The sequence below is a fragment of the Mauremys mutica genome, chromosome 9, assembly GCF_020497125.1.
Source record: "Mauremys mutica isolate MM-2020 ecotype Southern chromosome 9, ASM2049712v1, whole genome shotgun sequence".
Taxonomy (NCBI): Eukaryota; Metazoa; Chordata; order Testudines; family Geoemydidae; genus Mauremys; species Mauremys mutica.
Genome location: NC_059080.1, coordinates 90,761,431 through 90,775,438, shown reverse-complemented (window position 1 = coordinate 90,775,438; position 14,008 = coordinate 90,761,431). Strand labels below are relative to the sequence as shown.

Here is a 14,008-nt window from a genome sequence, read left to right as displayed (position 1 = left end):
AGTTATTTAGACTGTGATGAATTTAAAACATCTAGCACCGTAGCTGGATGAAACAAAAGAGGCAGAATGGTCTAGTGGTTGGAGCACCAGAGTGGGACTCAGAAGTTTTCTATTCCTGGCTCTGTCACAGAATTGCTGTGTGACTTTGGGCAAATCACTTTGCCCTTCTGAGCTTCAGTTTCTTTGTGTGCAAAATGAGGATATTAACACTCACAGGGGTGTTGTGAAGCTGAATTCATTAATGTTTTTAACCGACTTCGATATCCACAAATGGAAAGTGTTATAGAAGTGCAAATGTTGTCAATATTGTATATGATAAAGGTTGTTTTATTAAACCACCTGCGTGTTTTAAACATTGAATTCCTCTTATTCAGGCAAAACAAATCTCTCATGATTTGACTGAATGAGGATTACAAGATCCTCACTCCCTCCATTTATTTTTTATCAGACTTTGATGATCCAAATCCTGGTTTACCGAAGCTCTTGGATTTCCTAAGGCCAATCCCCAAGGTTTGACTGCAGTCCTCCAAAGCTCCTAAGCTCTGCAGTATTGAAGCTTCTCAGGGTGGCTTGCCATAGAGAAGCTGACCAAGTGCCTATGGCTGAGGGAAGTAGTCACCAGATTTTGAAGTCTGTGCTCAAGATAAGGGGAAACCACATTACAGAGCAAATGGTTTATTAAAAGTCACCATCCTTTTGGCAAGGGTTTTCTGGAATTAGAACCCTATGTCCCCATGCTTTAAGGCTGACTAGAGGAATATCTTGAGTTACTGATACATTTATCAGCACAGACTTTCTCCAGAGTACTATATTTTATTATATCACAGCTAAGAAACATAGTATTAAAATGTTGCCTAAATCTACTTACAACACCTTTTCTCCAGCTGTGAGCTTCCTGGGAACCTTTTTTGAAGCTAGGTTCCAGGAAACCTCAGGAAAACAAGGACAGGGAAAAACTATTCTTTTCTTTTTTGCATAGGACTTTGCAGAACCAGAGCCCATTACTGAATATGCAATCATGAATATTAAACATTCAATAGGAAATTCCTTGTTTGCCAAGCTCGAAATACAGATGATTTAAAAGGAGAGAAAAATTAACAAGCTGTCCTGTCCATAGTATTAAAATGTACTTAAGATTTTCTTCATTTCCCAGTGGGTCTTTGTCCTCTCATCTTCTCCAGGATTCTGTCTGACTTCATTTTTTAAACTGTTTACATTAAAGGACACTCAAATTCCTTAGGGCTTGAATGTTATAGCAAAGTTTGGGTATCTCTCAGTTAGGGCACAATTCTGCAGTTACCCCTGCCCAGTGTCCCAGTTATTTCAATGGAAAGCTACCAGGGAGAGACTGGACATGCAGGAGTAACTGTTTGTAGGATTGGGCTCTCAGAGCCTGATACAGTATCCGTTCAAGTCAATAGAAAAAATCCCACTGATTTCAATGGGCACTGGATGGCATCCTTAATGAGTGTGCACTCTGTGGTGGTTTTGCTTAGTCTTTAATTCCCTTTTATAGCTGTATGACTAGATTTTTGATGTCTTTCCATCAATAATATAATAGGCCAAATCCTGTTCTCATTTGCACCTATGTAAGTTAGTGGAGATACTCTAAATTTACACTGGTGCAATTGAAATTAGACTTCCGCCCATTTAAGGCTAGTTTCAGATTTACTGGTTGGAAAATGCTAAATCTGCCATAGGTTTGTTATTATGTACAGTATAAGCAGTATAAAGGGGAAAAAACAGCAGTGTGCCATTTCCACTGATACAGTGAAGGTCTCGGAGGCATTTCAGATATAAACTCCTTTTTGTAATTACTAAACCATATAAATTCACAGAGTCCTAAAATATGGCAGAGAGAACCTCAGCTCAGGATTTTTTAAATTATTGTTAATTTATAAAATCTGTGGGGGAAGAGGAGACTTCAGTTAATTTGAGCTGTTGATACAAACAACAATCAATAAAGACCTTCCAGAGGTTTTGTGGTTTCACATTTGCATCCCCATCAGTCAAAGACCAAAGCTGTCTGAAAAATGGAACTCCATTCTCATGAAAAACTTTGCTTTTTTGAAAAACTGTCCATTTTAAAAGGGATAAAATATCAAAAATATTAAATTTTTCATGAGAAGGAATTTCCAGAAAACTTTTATTTCTGGAGAACCAAAACAGAATTTTTCAGCTTGCCGGCTGCATTCTTGGCTAATGAGAGGTTTCTTGCACCTTTCTCTGAAGCATCTGGTGCTGGCCACTGCAGAAAACAGGACTAGGTGAAGTGTGGGTCTGATCCAGTCTGGCAATTCCTATATTATTATGTTATTTAAATGCAGTTGAAAATGTATTTTTGAAAATGTTTGAGAGGAGGACCCCAAAAGAGGCAATGCCATAGCCACAGTGAATTTTGAGCCTAGCCTCTAGCACTGAATACTGGTTATCAAGCACTTATCAATACATACTTTTTATGGTTTACAGTAGAAATAGGCTGCCTTGTTCTTTATGCTCTGTTATGCTGAATGATGGGAAGGCTCTGTCAAAGAAAAGGATAGTAAAACAGGTAAATGAGATACATGGTTTGAGATACAGTAAAAACATCTCAGCTTTAGAATTGTCCTCTAGTGAGGTTTTTACATGCTGTCTTAAATTACGATACATTAGCCTTGGAAGAAAACACACACACAAATTCTTGTAATACATAGAATATCTTGGAGAATTAAATAATAAAATATAGAACCTTTATTCTTTACAACCCAAAAGTGGCTTTAAAAAATATAAACATTTACTACATTAAAACCTATAGGCGTAAGTACAAATTTTCCAGTGGAATTTTCCCCATTGTTAAGTATTTTATATCCAGAATAATACAGAGTAATGGCTGAAGTGACGATGAGGTGGTGATGCTCATTGTGTGAAAGATGAGTAATAAAATCATCACTGTACAAATGAATTTTTAATTGGGTTTTAATCTGTGTATTTAGGGAAGTTATTTCTGTGTGAATTCCACACTGATAATTTTTATCTTGGTGCCACAGCTGCAGTCGCTAATGGCAGATGCCATGGACACCCTTGAAGGAAGAAGTGATAAAGAACGTGTGTGGAATAAAATTCAGAAGGTAAAACTTGCAGCTGAAGACAGCAGAATACTCTGCTTCTCAGGGAGTGAATGTCTATCTTGGGGCACATTTGTTCCGATGGTAAAAATGAAAGTTGGTGCTATTGTTGGCCCAACCCTTTGTCTTGGCGCTTGTTAGTGCACAGACAGTTAGCCCCAAATAAGTGTTTGTTTTTGCCTTAATACTCTCATATGTTCAGCCTTTGACAGCGTTAACAGTTTCACATGATCATCATCTGGGGAAACGGTTTGAATCGCTTCATTTTGATGATTATTATACTTACCTTCATTCTCCCCCTTTTTGGGATATTGTTTTAACTGTTTTTAATTTCGGGTAGAATTCAGCCCAGATCAGAGAACACACACTAGACTCTGTGTGCAATTTACATCTCACTTAAACCCCACTGAAAAGCTTAAGTGAGGCTTAGGTGGTGTGAGGCTTACAGGGTGCGTAGCGCCTTTCTTGGGACCTCTGCATTTGGTCAATATCACCCTTAAGGGACTTAAGAAGGGGTTAAATGGTACCTAGGGTCTTGTGCTGACTGCCAGCACTGGGATGAATTTGACCCTATATAATAAATAATGGCCTGCCTGTGAAAAAATAAGGATATCTGATATTGACACAAAGCCTTTCACCCCAAAGCACTTTACAATTGTACACATACAGCACTGGTTAAATACAGCCACTTCTGAGAAAGGGGATGATAGCACAGGCAAGGGGAAATTTTGCTTAAGGTTCAAAGCATTGCTCTGTTACAGATTGTCATGGGATCTTCAGTGTCCCAGCCGGACAGATGGGACTTCAGTTTTAAAGATCCCATCTAAATACCCATGCATAGCAAATTGCATCTCTCTTGGAAAAATGAAGGGCAGATTACTTGAATTTGAATACTGCCAGAACCTGAACTTGTGGTTCCAGGGAGTTGAGAAGCTAGATTCTGGTCTCAGTCACATCAGTGCAAACTCTAACCCTAAATCCATTGACTCAATGTAGCGTGTACTCCAGAGTTACACAGGTGTAACTGAGACAAGAACATGTCCCTAGTTATTTCAGAATGCTGACGTGCTTCTACATGTGTGCAAAGAATGCGGAGGAATTTGGGCATTGAGAGTTCCATGCTCTCTCAACCCAGCAGAGCTATAGTAGTTTGTGATATCACCAGAATCCTCCAGTAGCCACCATTCCATGCCATTAAATACAGTTTGTTTATTTCCTTATATTCCAGTGATCTGAGTCTGCTTTTGAAATTTCAAAATTTTTAAACAAACAAAAATATTTCTAACTTAAACCAAACACGACAGATGTTTCCAACTGTTCAAATAAATGCTGCCAGAGGAATGTAGAGGGATTTAGTCACTTTCAGAATCAATTATTACAACTGAAGCCAACTGGGTTCAAATTCCCAGAATATGTTGTATCTGAATGCAGTGTTAACAAGAAATAATTCATTATCTAGATGTCAGATCAGTGGCTCATGGTGACTTTTTCAAAGTACAGAATTGTTTGATCATTGGGGTTTTTTCAAATGTTTTTCAAAAATACCTAGAGTAATAAAGAGATGTCCTTTTGCCATATTTTATTAGAAATATGAAGTGATTAAATAAATGCTATAATATTCACAAAATCTCTGCTCTGCAATTGGTATATCTTATGATTATCTCACATCTGCCCACAGATCCCATGAGATATTTGTAATCCTTATACTGTTTCCTTTCATAAATAATAACTAAACATTGATATAAAATTTAAAAAGAAATACAAATGGCTAGTTGAATGTCCACAAAGATCCGACCGCCTTATGCCTCATTTACAATTACCCCTCCCCCTTAGTTAAAAGGGCCAATCTCTAGTCTCAGATACAACTTCCATGGACAGCAGTGGGAGAGGTGGGTTTATATCTGCTAGCAGGATTTGGTGCTTTACGGTTATCTCTTTGCATAATTAAGTGTCTCCCAAAGAGTTCCAATTTGAGCCACAAGCCTGTGGAATTGTTCTGACTTAGGTACACAGCGCTCCAACTCTGTGTGAAACAAATATTACGTTTGTAACATCAAGCACTCAAAGGTAGGAAATACCAAAATTAAGGGTGATTGGGCAACGTTATTATTGGTATTATGACACTGTCTTTAATTACATGATCACACACATTGGCACCCAGTCCCCGTCTTGCCCCCAGGCTCCTCATTCCAATCTATTCCCTCTGACCCCTCTCCCTTCCACCCTCCCTCCCTCCCTGCCCCATAGGTCCAGCTCTTCCCTGTGCAGTTATTTGGCTTTCTCCTCTTCTTCCATGCTGCCAGCCTGCCACCAGAGGGACCACTGAGAGCACAAGAGAAACAGTCTCCCCCCTGCTCTGGATTCTGGTGCCCAGTGTGACCATCTCAGTGATCTGTAGCAACCAGGAGCAGCAATTGCAAACAATTGCATTATCTGACCATCCAGTCAACATTAAGCAGTATGTCTTTCATACAATATGCCAGGGCCACCCAGAGGATTCAGGGGGCCTGGGGCAAAGCAATTTCGGGGGCCCCTTCCATTAAAAAAAAAAGTTGCAATACTATAGAATACGATATTCTCATGGGGGTCCCTGCAGGGCCTGGGGCAAATTGCCCCACTTGCCCCCCTCTCCCTCCCCGCCTCCGGGCAGCCCTGCAATATGCAAGTGCAAGCTTCAGTTTACATAATTTTTGCTGTCCATTCTATTTCCATGTTGTTATATCTCTCTTCTAATTGGTTTATTATCCCTGAGCACGCACTGATCATACATGCTGACCAGGCCTTTCACCTCTTGCTCAGTGTAAGGACTCTCCTGTTTTTTCACAATGTGGGAACTTTTTGGTAGTACATTTTGTGCGCTCATTGTGCTGATAACTTCCTCTTATCTATGAAACATCCTCCAAGTCAGTACATTCCGTGAACAAAACATCACCGTTGTCCTATACAACACTATTAACGAAGTTCTCATAAGGACATATTAGCAAGGCAAACACGCATGTCAAAGACCAGGCCAGAGGTGAACAACCTGAGCCTGAGAAGGAGCCAGAATTTACCAATGTACATTGCCAAAGAGCCACAGTAATATGTCAGCAGCCCCCATGAGCTTCCCCCGCCCCCCGGGCCCAGCATCTCCCACCCACCAGCAGCCCCACGGATCAGCACCTCCCCGCACCTCCCGATCAGCTATTTTGTGGCATGCAGGAGGCTCAGAGGGGGAGGAGTGAGGGCATGGCAGGATCAGGGGAGGGGGCGTGAAGGGGTGGACTGGGGGTAGGGCCTGTGTCAGAGCCAGGGGTTGAGCAGTGAGCACCCCCCCCGGCACATTGGAAAGTTGACACCTGTAGCTCCAGCCTTGGAGTCGGTGCCTATACAAGGAGCCACATATTAACTTCTGAAGAGCCACATGTGGCTCTGGAGCCACAGGCTGGCCACCCCTGGACTAGGCCATAGCCAGTAAGCTTAGTGTAAGTATTACCCTGCCCTGTTTAACCTCATTCACTATACGTATCCCATGCTTATGACATTTCCAACAAGCTATGAGGCAATGGCACGTGCTCAGTGCAGATGAGCTCTTTGGAGAATTTAGCTGCCAAAGTCTTAACAAGTCTCTACTGAGCATGTGAGAACTGAGATTTTTCAAAGGCTTATAACAGCCAAATATTCATGAGGGTGGCAAAAGGCATATCCCTGACACAAAGGGCATCTGCTGCCAAATTTCAAGTTCCTGCTCCAAAATATGGGTGCAGTAGAGCGTCTCAATGAAACAATTATATTAATTTTGTTAACATGGCATATTTTTCCCTAATCTAATTCTCGGAAACAGTTAAATTATTTTCACTAAAACTTTCCAGATACATTCAGTAAAGAGCAGCCACCCAGCATAGAAAACTTCTGCCTGAATGGTTAAAGTTTGGTTAAGTTATAAGCAACTGAAAAAAAGTCTTATAGTGAAATGTGTTGGGAAAACACATATAGACAGCACTATTTGCTCTACCTATAATACAGAGGCACCATATAAATGTATTCTAGAATAGTGAAATTTGAAAAAACTAAATGTAGGAGAGAGTTTTTTTCAGAAATGAACACCTAAAGTAAGGAGTCTAATCTGTATTTGGGCACCTGGTTAAATAAAGTGATTATCAAAAGTGTAGAGCAACCCCACAGTTCACAATGACTTCAGTAGAAGCTTCTGTGTTCTCAGCATTGTTGAAAATCAGGCCACTTATCTAGGCACCTAAATACTGACTTAAGGCCTAATCGAATGCCCACTGAAATTAATGGAAGGATTCCCAGACACTTCAACAAGTGCTGGATCATGCTTGAAGTATCCTAACTTTAGACATTCATTTTTGAAAATCTTGGCCAGGGTATTTTTCTCCCTTGTATTGTAACCTTAACATGAACCAGTTCAACCGTTAAAACTGAACAGCATATTCTATGGTTGGGAATAGAGCTGTACAAAATTCAGAATTTCCATTCTGTGGGAAATGCCAACATTGCAAAATTTGTTTTTGTTCTGAATTGTAACAAAAACAAACAAAATGAGAAATTTCCCACAAAACAGAATTTTTGAAACACTTCTGTTCCAGTCAATCAACATGTTTCATTTTTATATGATTGAAACATTTTGTTCTGATTTTGACTTGTATTTTATAGTAGATTATAATTTAATAGAAAATTGAATACATTTCTAATAAAAGATCAAAATGTTCCATTCATATAAGGTTGAAATGTTCTGTTTTGACTTTATCGAAACATATTTTATTTGGGGTTTTTTTCCTAAATCAAATTTAATTAAAATCGACATGTTCACATGGAAAGTTTCAATTTCAATGAAACATCATTTTCTGACAGAAAAATCCTTCTGTTGGGAACTTTTTGACCAGCTCTAGTTAGGAATGTTAAACAGCCTTAATACATAGCTGAGGAGAAGGATTACATCAGATGATGAAGCGCTGGATGGAGGTTGTACATAGAATACAGTTTGTAATCCATATGTGCAAAGACTTTTTGGAGAGATTCAAATTGCTCAGCCATCACATGACTGATTATGTGGCTTTATGCAGTTACAAGTTAGTTAGTTGCCTTTATTGCCATTGAATTAATTTACATGTTCTGAAATAAGCAGGAGTTCATAGTGGAGCTTGTGCAATCAGTTATAAATGCAAAGCTCTTAAAAAATCTGATAGCCAGATTGCCACCACTGAAGTTTGGCTTTTCATAGAATCATAGAACTGGAAGGGACCTCAAAAGGTCATCTAATCCAGTCCTCTGCACTCAAGGCAGGACTAAGTATTATCTAGGCCAACCCTGACAGGTGTTTGTCTAACCTGCGCTTAAAAATCCCCAGTGATGGAGATTCCACCACCTCCCTAGGCAATTTACTCCAGTGCTTAACCACCCTCACAGTTAGGAAGTTTTTCCTAATGTCCAATCTAAACCTCCCTTGCTGCAATTTAAGCCCATTGCTTCTTGTCCTATCCTCAGAGGTTAAGAAGAACAATTTTTCTCCCTCCTCCTTGTAACAACCTTTTATGTACTTGAAAACTGTTATCATGTTCCCTCTCAGTCTTCTCTTCTCCAGACTAAACAAACCCAGTTTTTTCAATCTTCCCTCATAGGTCATGTTTTCTAGACCTTTAATCATTTTTGTTGCTCTTCTCTGGACTTTCTCCAATTTGTCCACATCTCTCCTGAAATGCAATAGAAGCAGCAGTTGTACCTAACCAAAACACTCAAAATTATCCTCTGAAGCAGTGGAATTATAGCTGCGCTTATTTTCCAAATGGTTAAAGGGTCTGTCCGAATTCCTTTTGCAAACAGCTATTTTCAGGATTTTATACTTTAAGTCAACCATAAAAATTCATTCAGGCTGAAACTTGATATACAAGGACCCTCCAAACGCATTTCTTTTCTTTCTGCGATAGTAGAGAGGGCTTATCAAATTAGTTTCAAATTATTCTGGCCATTTTTAAACTATAAGAGTGACAAAAAAAAGTAGACTTTGGTGGAGGCAGATGTTTTATGGGATTCTGCTCTCATCCAGTTCATTGATGGCGTTGACTTTTTTCATTAAATGTTCTGACTGAATTTAGCATTCAGGTTCATTGTTATTTTAAAGTATTAAAAACAAAGCAAAAATGGCTGAGTAATTTTACTGATAAAAGCAAATGGCTATGTAAAGAGTCTGTCTTTCTCACTATTAATGGGACATGGAGACTTTCACCTGTAGGCCCCTGCATAAAATTTGGTCAACGTCCCAAGTTGTTGAAATTATTGCTACCTGACAGCTGTTTGAGTTGGAGGCAATCTCAGTCCATTTCCTGGTGAACAGGTGTCCGACCACAGAATGCTCACTAATCACTGACACTGGTAGTCTCAGCAGACAGGCCAAGAAATTAGGCACACAGGAGCTGAAATTCACTTCCCTTCACCCTCAACCCAAAGCCCAAGTACCTGTGATTTGTGCAGAGAAGCGAATGTTGCAGGTGGCAGGTATAAAAATCTCTTCCATGTCCATCTGTCTCCACACCTGCCCCCAAGCTAGAATAGAGGCTGAGACCTCTACAAATCCCTCCCAGTGCAGGTTGTGGCCACTGGATCCATGTAATCAAGGACCCACTGGACATGCTTCTCTCCAGTCCCAGGCCAGTTTCCATGTTCCCATGTGCGGCTGACATAGACCCTAGTTCCACCATGTGTAGAAGGTATAGAGTTCTCCTGCATCCCTATTATGCTGCTGTTCACACTCCATGCAGTGAACCCATGGCACTGGCAGTTCTGCAGTGAAGACTGTCTGTGCCATATATTGCTAGATACATTTAGAGACCTACCCTTCCTCTCACCCATCAGGGTAATCTCTCCAAGTCAGCATTAAGGTACATTGAATGAGCAGTGTTGAAGAATGTGCACTGTCACTGTCTGTTCTGTGCCTATATTTAAAAATGATCTTCTATCTACCTACCAGGACCTTGTGTCAGGGTACTGTATCTGATGCAGTCCCTACACTCCTGTGGGTGTTAGTGATGTCATTAAATATTGCAAGGAAACACAGACTCGTGGACTCAGGACCTTTTGGGTAATTGAGGGAGGAATTGATTTTCAGTCATTTCAATATAAGACCAAGTGCATTAATAAAATATCTTTGACTTCCATCTCTCTTTTCTACAGTTTTAAGAAACTCCCATCTTAAACTTGCCAGAGCCTACAAATCATAACTTTGGGGGTTACAACAGAAAAGTTTTGTCTTGTGTTCAAGGCACTGGGCCAGGACTGTAGCCTGATCTATGGTTTATGTATTCATTATATTGATTGCTTAATACCCAGTTATTACTTTGAGGTTTGACAAGTTCTTATCCCAAGATCAGGCCCAGTATTATCAAAATTACTGTTCAGTTGGGAACGCCAATGTGCATGGTTGCAGTACTCGCAATTTAGGAACCTTTCTATATTTGCAATAGTTTATTAATACATTTAGCAAAACACTCTATTCCCAGTTCCCCAAAATTTAAGGGTGACCATTGGGCCGTTTATCTGGGCCAATCTTCATAGCCTCAATCCTTATACTAACTGCTGAATCCAATGTCTTACAGGAGACAGGCCTGTAGGTTCCTTGCATAACTGCTAAATAAAATAAATGCTAAAGCTAGCTCTATGGGCTACAAGACTCAGGAGTCTTATAATCAATTCCCCGCTCTGCCAAAGCTAACCTGTGCAATATTGGTTGAGTCACTTAATTGCTCTGTGCCTTAGTTCTGCCCTGCTGTACTATAAATAAATAAATGACATAGCAATACTTCCCTCCCTTGTGAGAAGAAATTCATTCATATTTGTGAGGTACCCAGATACTAGAGTAACTGAGGGAGCCTGTAAGTGGATAAACAGACATATTAGAACCTACCAACTGGTAACTTCCACATCGAAAGAAAGGTACAATAATGCAGCAGGGCCCAACACGGATCATTTTAATCTTCATATGTAATAATGCAAATCTTTCCCTCTCCTCCTTTCAGTTCCCTGGGAATTCAGACAGCTTGTGATTTAATAGGGTCCTTTTAACATCTTTTGAACAACTGAACAATAGACACAAGTTGACAAATAGACTTCTCTGAACTGCCACATGTGAGACACTTCATAAAGCCTTAACATCTGAGTTTACCTCAAGGGCATCACGTATTTTGCAATGTAGCTAAGTTATGGCCGCCGTTTGCTGAGCTCAGTGGAATGACTATTTCATAAATCTGACAGCAGAGCAAACACGTAAGAATGAATAAAAGAACAGATGTAACTAACATAAGGATAAATGTATGGGAAAAGCTGTACTAATGTATGTGAATATGAAACAGAGTAAAATTAGGCTATATTTTTGCAAGGCAAACAGACTGCTGGGTAGCTGATCTTTGCTTTCAGTGCCTATGCCTTTTTCAGCAGCAATAGGCCACTGTTTGATGAACCCCTCTATTTCACTGACATTCCCTCTTAATTGAAAATTAAACCATGGCAAGGCGGAACAGACGAGACAGTCTTCAGGTCAAGAGTAGGAAACAACAAGGGACACTCTTGGTATCTTGATGGGAGAAAGGACATGTTGAATAGTACTGGATTCTGGATACTACTATACTTACTTACTTACTTACTTACATAGATGATGTTGGAAGGTAGAAGTGGGGAAAAAATGTATGGTACTCTAATCCACTGCCCATTGTTCACATGCAATCTGCTCTGCAATGCTGTATTCTTTTAAAGTCCCTGTTCCTAGGTTATCAGGCTTTCAGTGCATTGTAGCAGGAGTTTGCTCAGGTTTTTATAAGCTAGTAGAACAGGGGTAAGCAACCTATAGCATGTGTGCCAAAGGCGGCACGTGAGTTGATTTTCAGTGACACTCACACTGCCTAGGTCCTGGCCACCAATCCGGGGGACTCTGCATTTTAATTTAATTTTAAATGAAGCTTCTTAAACAGTTTTAAAACCTTATTTACTTTACATACAACAATAGTTTAGTTATATATTACAGACTTATAGAAAGAGACCTTCTAAAAACATTAAAATGTATTACTGGCACACAAAACCTTAAATCAGAGTGAATAAATGAAGACTCGGCACACCACTTCTGAAAGGTTGCCAACCCCTGTAGTAGAAGATAAATGGATCCTCCTGTACCACCCCATTTCTGGATGTGTCCTGTTTCAAATGGACCCTCCACTGAAACGCCATTCTACTCTGACTGAGTAAAGAAGACAAGGATGGTTACAAAAGGCATGTGAATTTGACAGGAAAAACAATGGGAATCTAATGGAGAGATTCTCAAAGAGAAACGGGATGTGGACAGCACCAAAAAAAGGAAGATGGTTTTAGTAGCTTCAGTTTGGCTGGACTGAGTGCGAGTGAGATGATTAGCAGAGAATCCAGGGAGCAGAAGGCTGGTGATGATGGGAGATGACCAAACATGGGCTTAATGATAGGGGAGGAAGAGGCAGCATTTAAATACACTGTAGCTGACAGTGTTTGTGACAGCTTGTTGAGAGAAAGGCAGGGGGAGGGAGGAAGCACAGTGGAATTTTCAAAGGAGTTGCGGAAATAGAAAATGAGACTCTTTACTGCTGAGTCTCTGCTGATGCAGGATGGGAGTGTTGGAAAGACAAGCAAAGAATTGAACTGGTAAATTCAACAGCATTGTTGTGACAGTAAAAACATGTCGCGGTCTTCACTTGTATACCTGTATAACCAGTGATGGTTATAGAATTTTTGGAGTTTTCAAAACTTCCTGCCTGTAAATCAATCACTGCCTTTGAAATGTAACCCCTTTGGTTCTCTCTCATATACAGAATAGGCAGAAGTGAGAAAATGGCAAGAATGCAGTGCTCACAATGTTATTTGAGTATTTTTATGAATTTGCTGCTCATTTGCCTCATAAAGACATTACAAGGGTTAAATTCACCCCACCAGCTATGCAGAAAAAGAGGCCAAGCATCTAACACAGGGGTCGGCAACCTTTCAGAAGTGGTGTGCCGAGTCTTCATTTATTCACTCTGATGTAAGTTTTCGCATGCCAGTAATACATTTTAACATTTTTAGAAGGTCTCTTCTATAAGTCTGTAATATAGAACTAAACTGTTGTTGTATGTAAAGTAAATAAAGTTTTTTAAATGTTTAAGAAGCTTAATTTAAAATTGAATTAAAATGCAGAGCCCCCCCGGACCAGTGGCCAGGACCAGGGCAGTGTGAGTGCCACTGAAAATCAGCTCGCGTGCCGCCTTTGGCCACCCGTGCCATAGGTTGCCTACCCCTGATCTAACATCATGTTAGACTGAGAAATAACATCAACTACTGACCTTTTATGTGCCTCCAAGTTGCTGATAGGCCAATAATAAAAACCAAACATATGAGCTGTTACTACTGGGGAGCAGAGCGAATGACTGCCCTGTTGCTACAAGTGACTTTTAATATCACTAGTTCCTAATTAATAGAAATGTGGCATGTTCCACTATGCATGATGCAGAAAGAGACTGTTCAGGGGAAGAATTTTAAATAATGGTGAAAAATATAGCAATATAGTAGTATTTGAAACCTTAAAAAACTCCCCTGATTGCGGTCACCAATTCAGTTCCTTTTCCAGTAGGTCACAGGGCACAAGGCATTAAATATTGGAACTAGGCAAAATATTTTGACCAAAAATTGCCGATTCGAGTTGAGTTGCACATTTTGTAAATTCATGTTGAGTTCACCAAATTGTTTTGGTTGGAAAAAAAATACCCCCAAAAATCTGAAAAGAATCAAAATCTTTCATTCTGACATTTTCAAAACAACATGTTTCATTTCTTCTATTTGAAACAACTTTTCATTTTGAAATTTCCTTCAATTATTTTTTTTTAAAAATTTAAAAACATCAAAATGAAACATTTCAT

At 39.7% G+C, this 14,008-nt stretch overlaps 1 protein-coding gene across 4 annotated transcripts in view; it reads left to right on the top strand.

Moving 5' to 3' along the window:
• The window catches only part of SPATA16 (spermatogenesis associated 16), a 126,981-nt gene that overhangs the window by 100,742 nt on the left and 12,231 nt on the right, over positions 1-14,008 (top strand). For all 4 annotated transcript variants that reach the window (XM_045029469.1, XM_045029471.1, XM_045029472.1 and 1 more), the window contains one exon: positions 3,027-3,107. In XM_045029469.1, the coding sequence (XP_044885404.1) occupies positions 3,027-3,107 (81 nt within the window). The remainder of the gene's footprint in view (positions 1-3,026; positions 3,108-14,008) is intronic.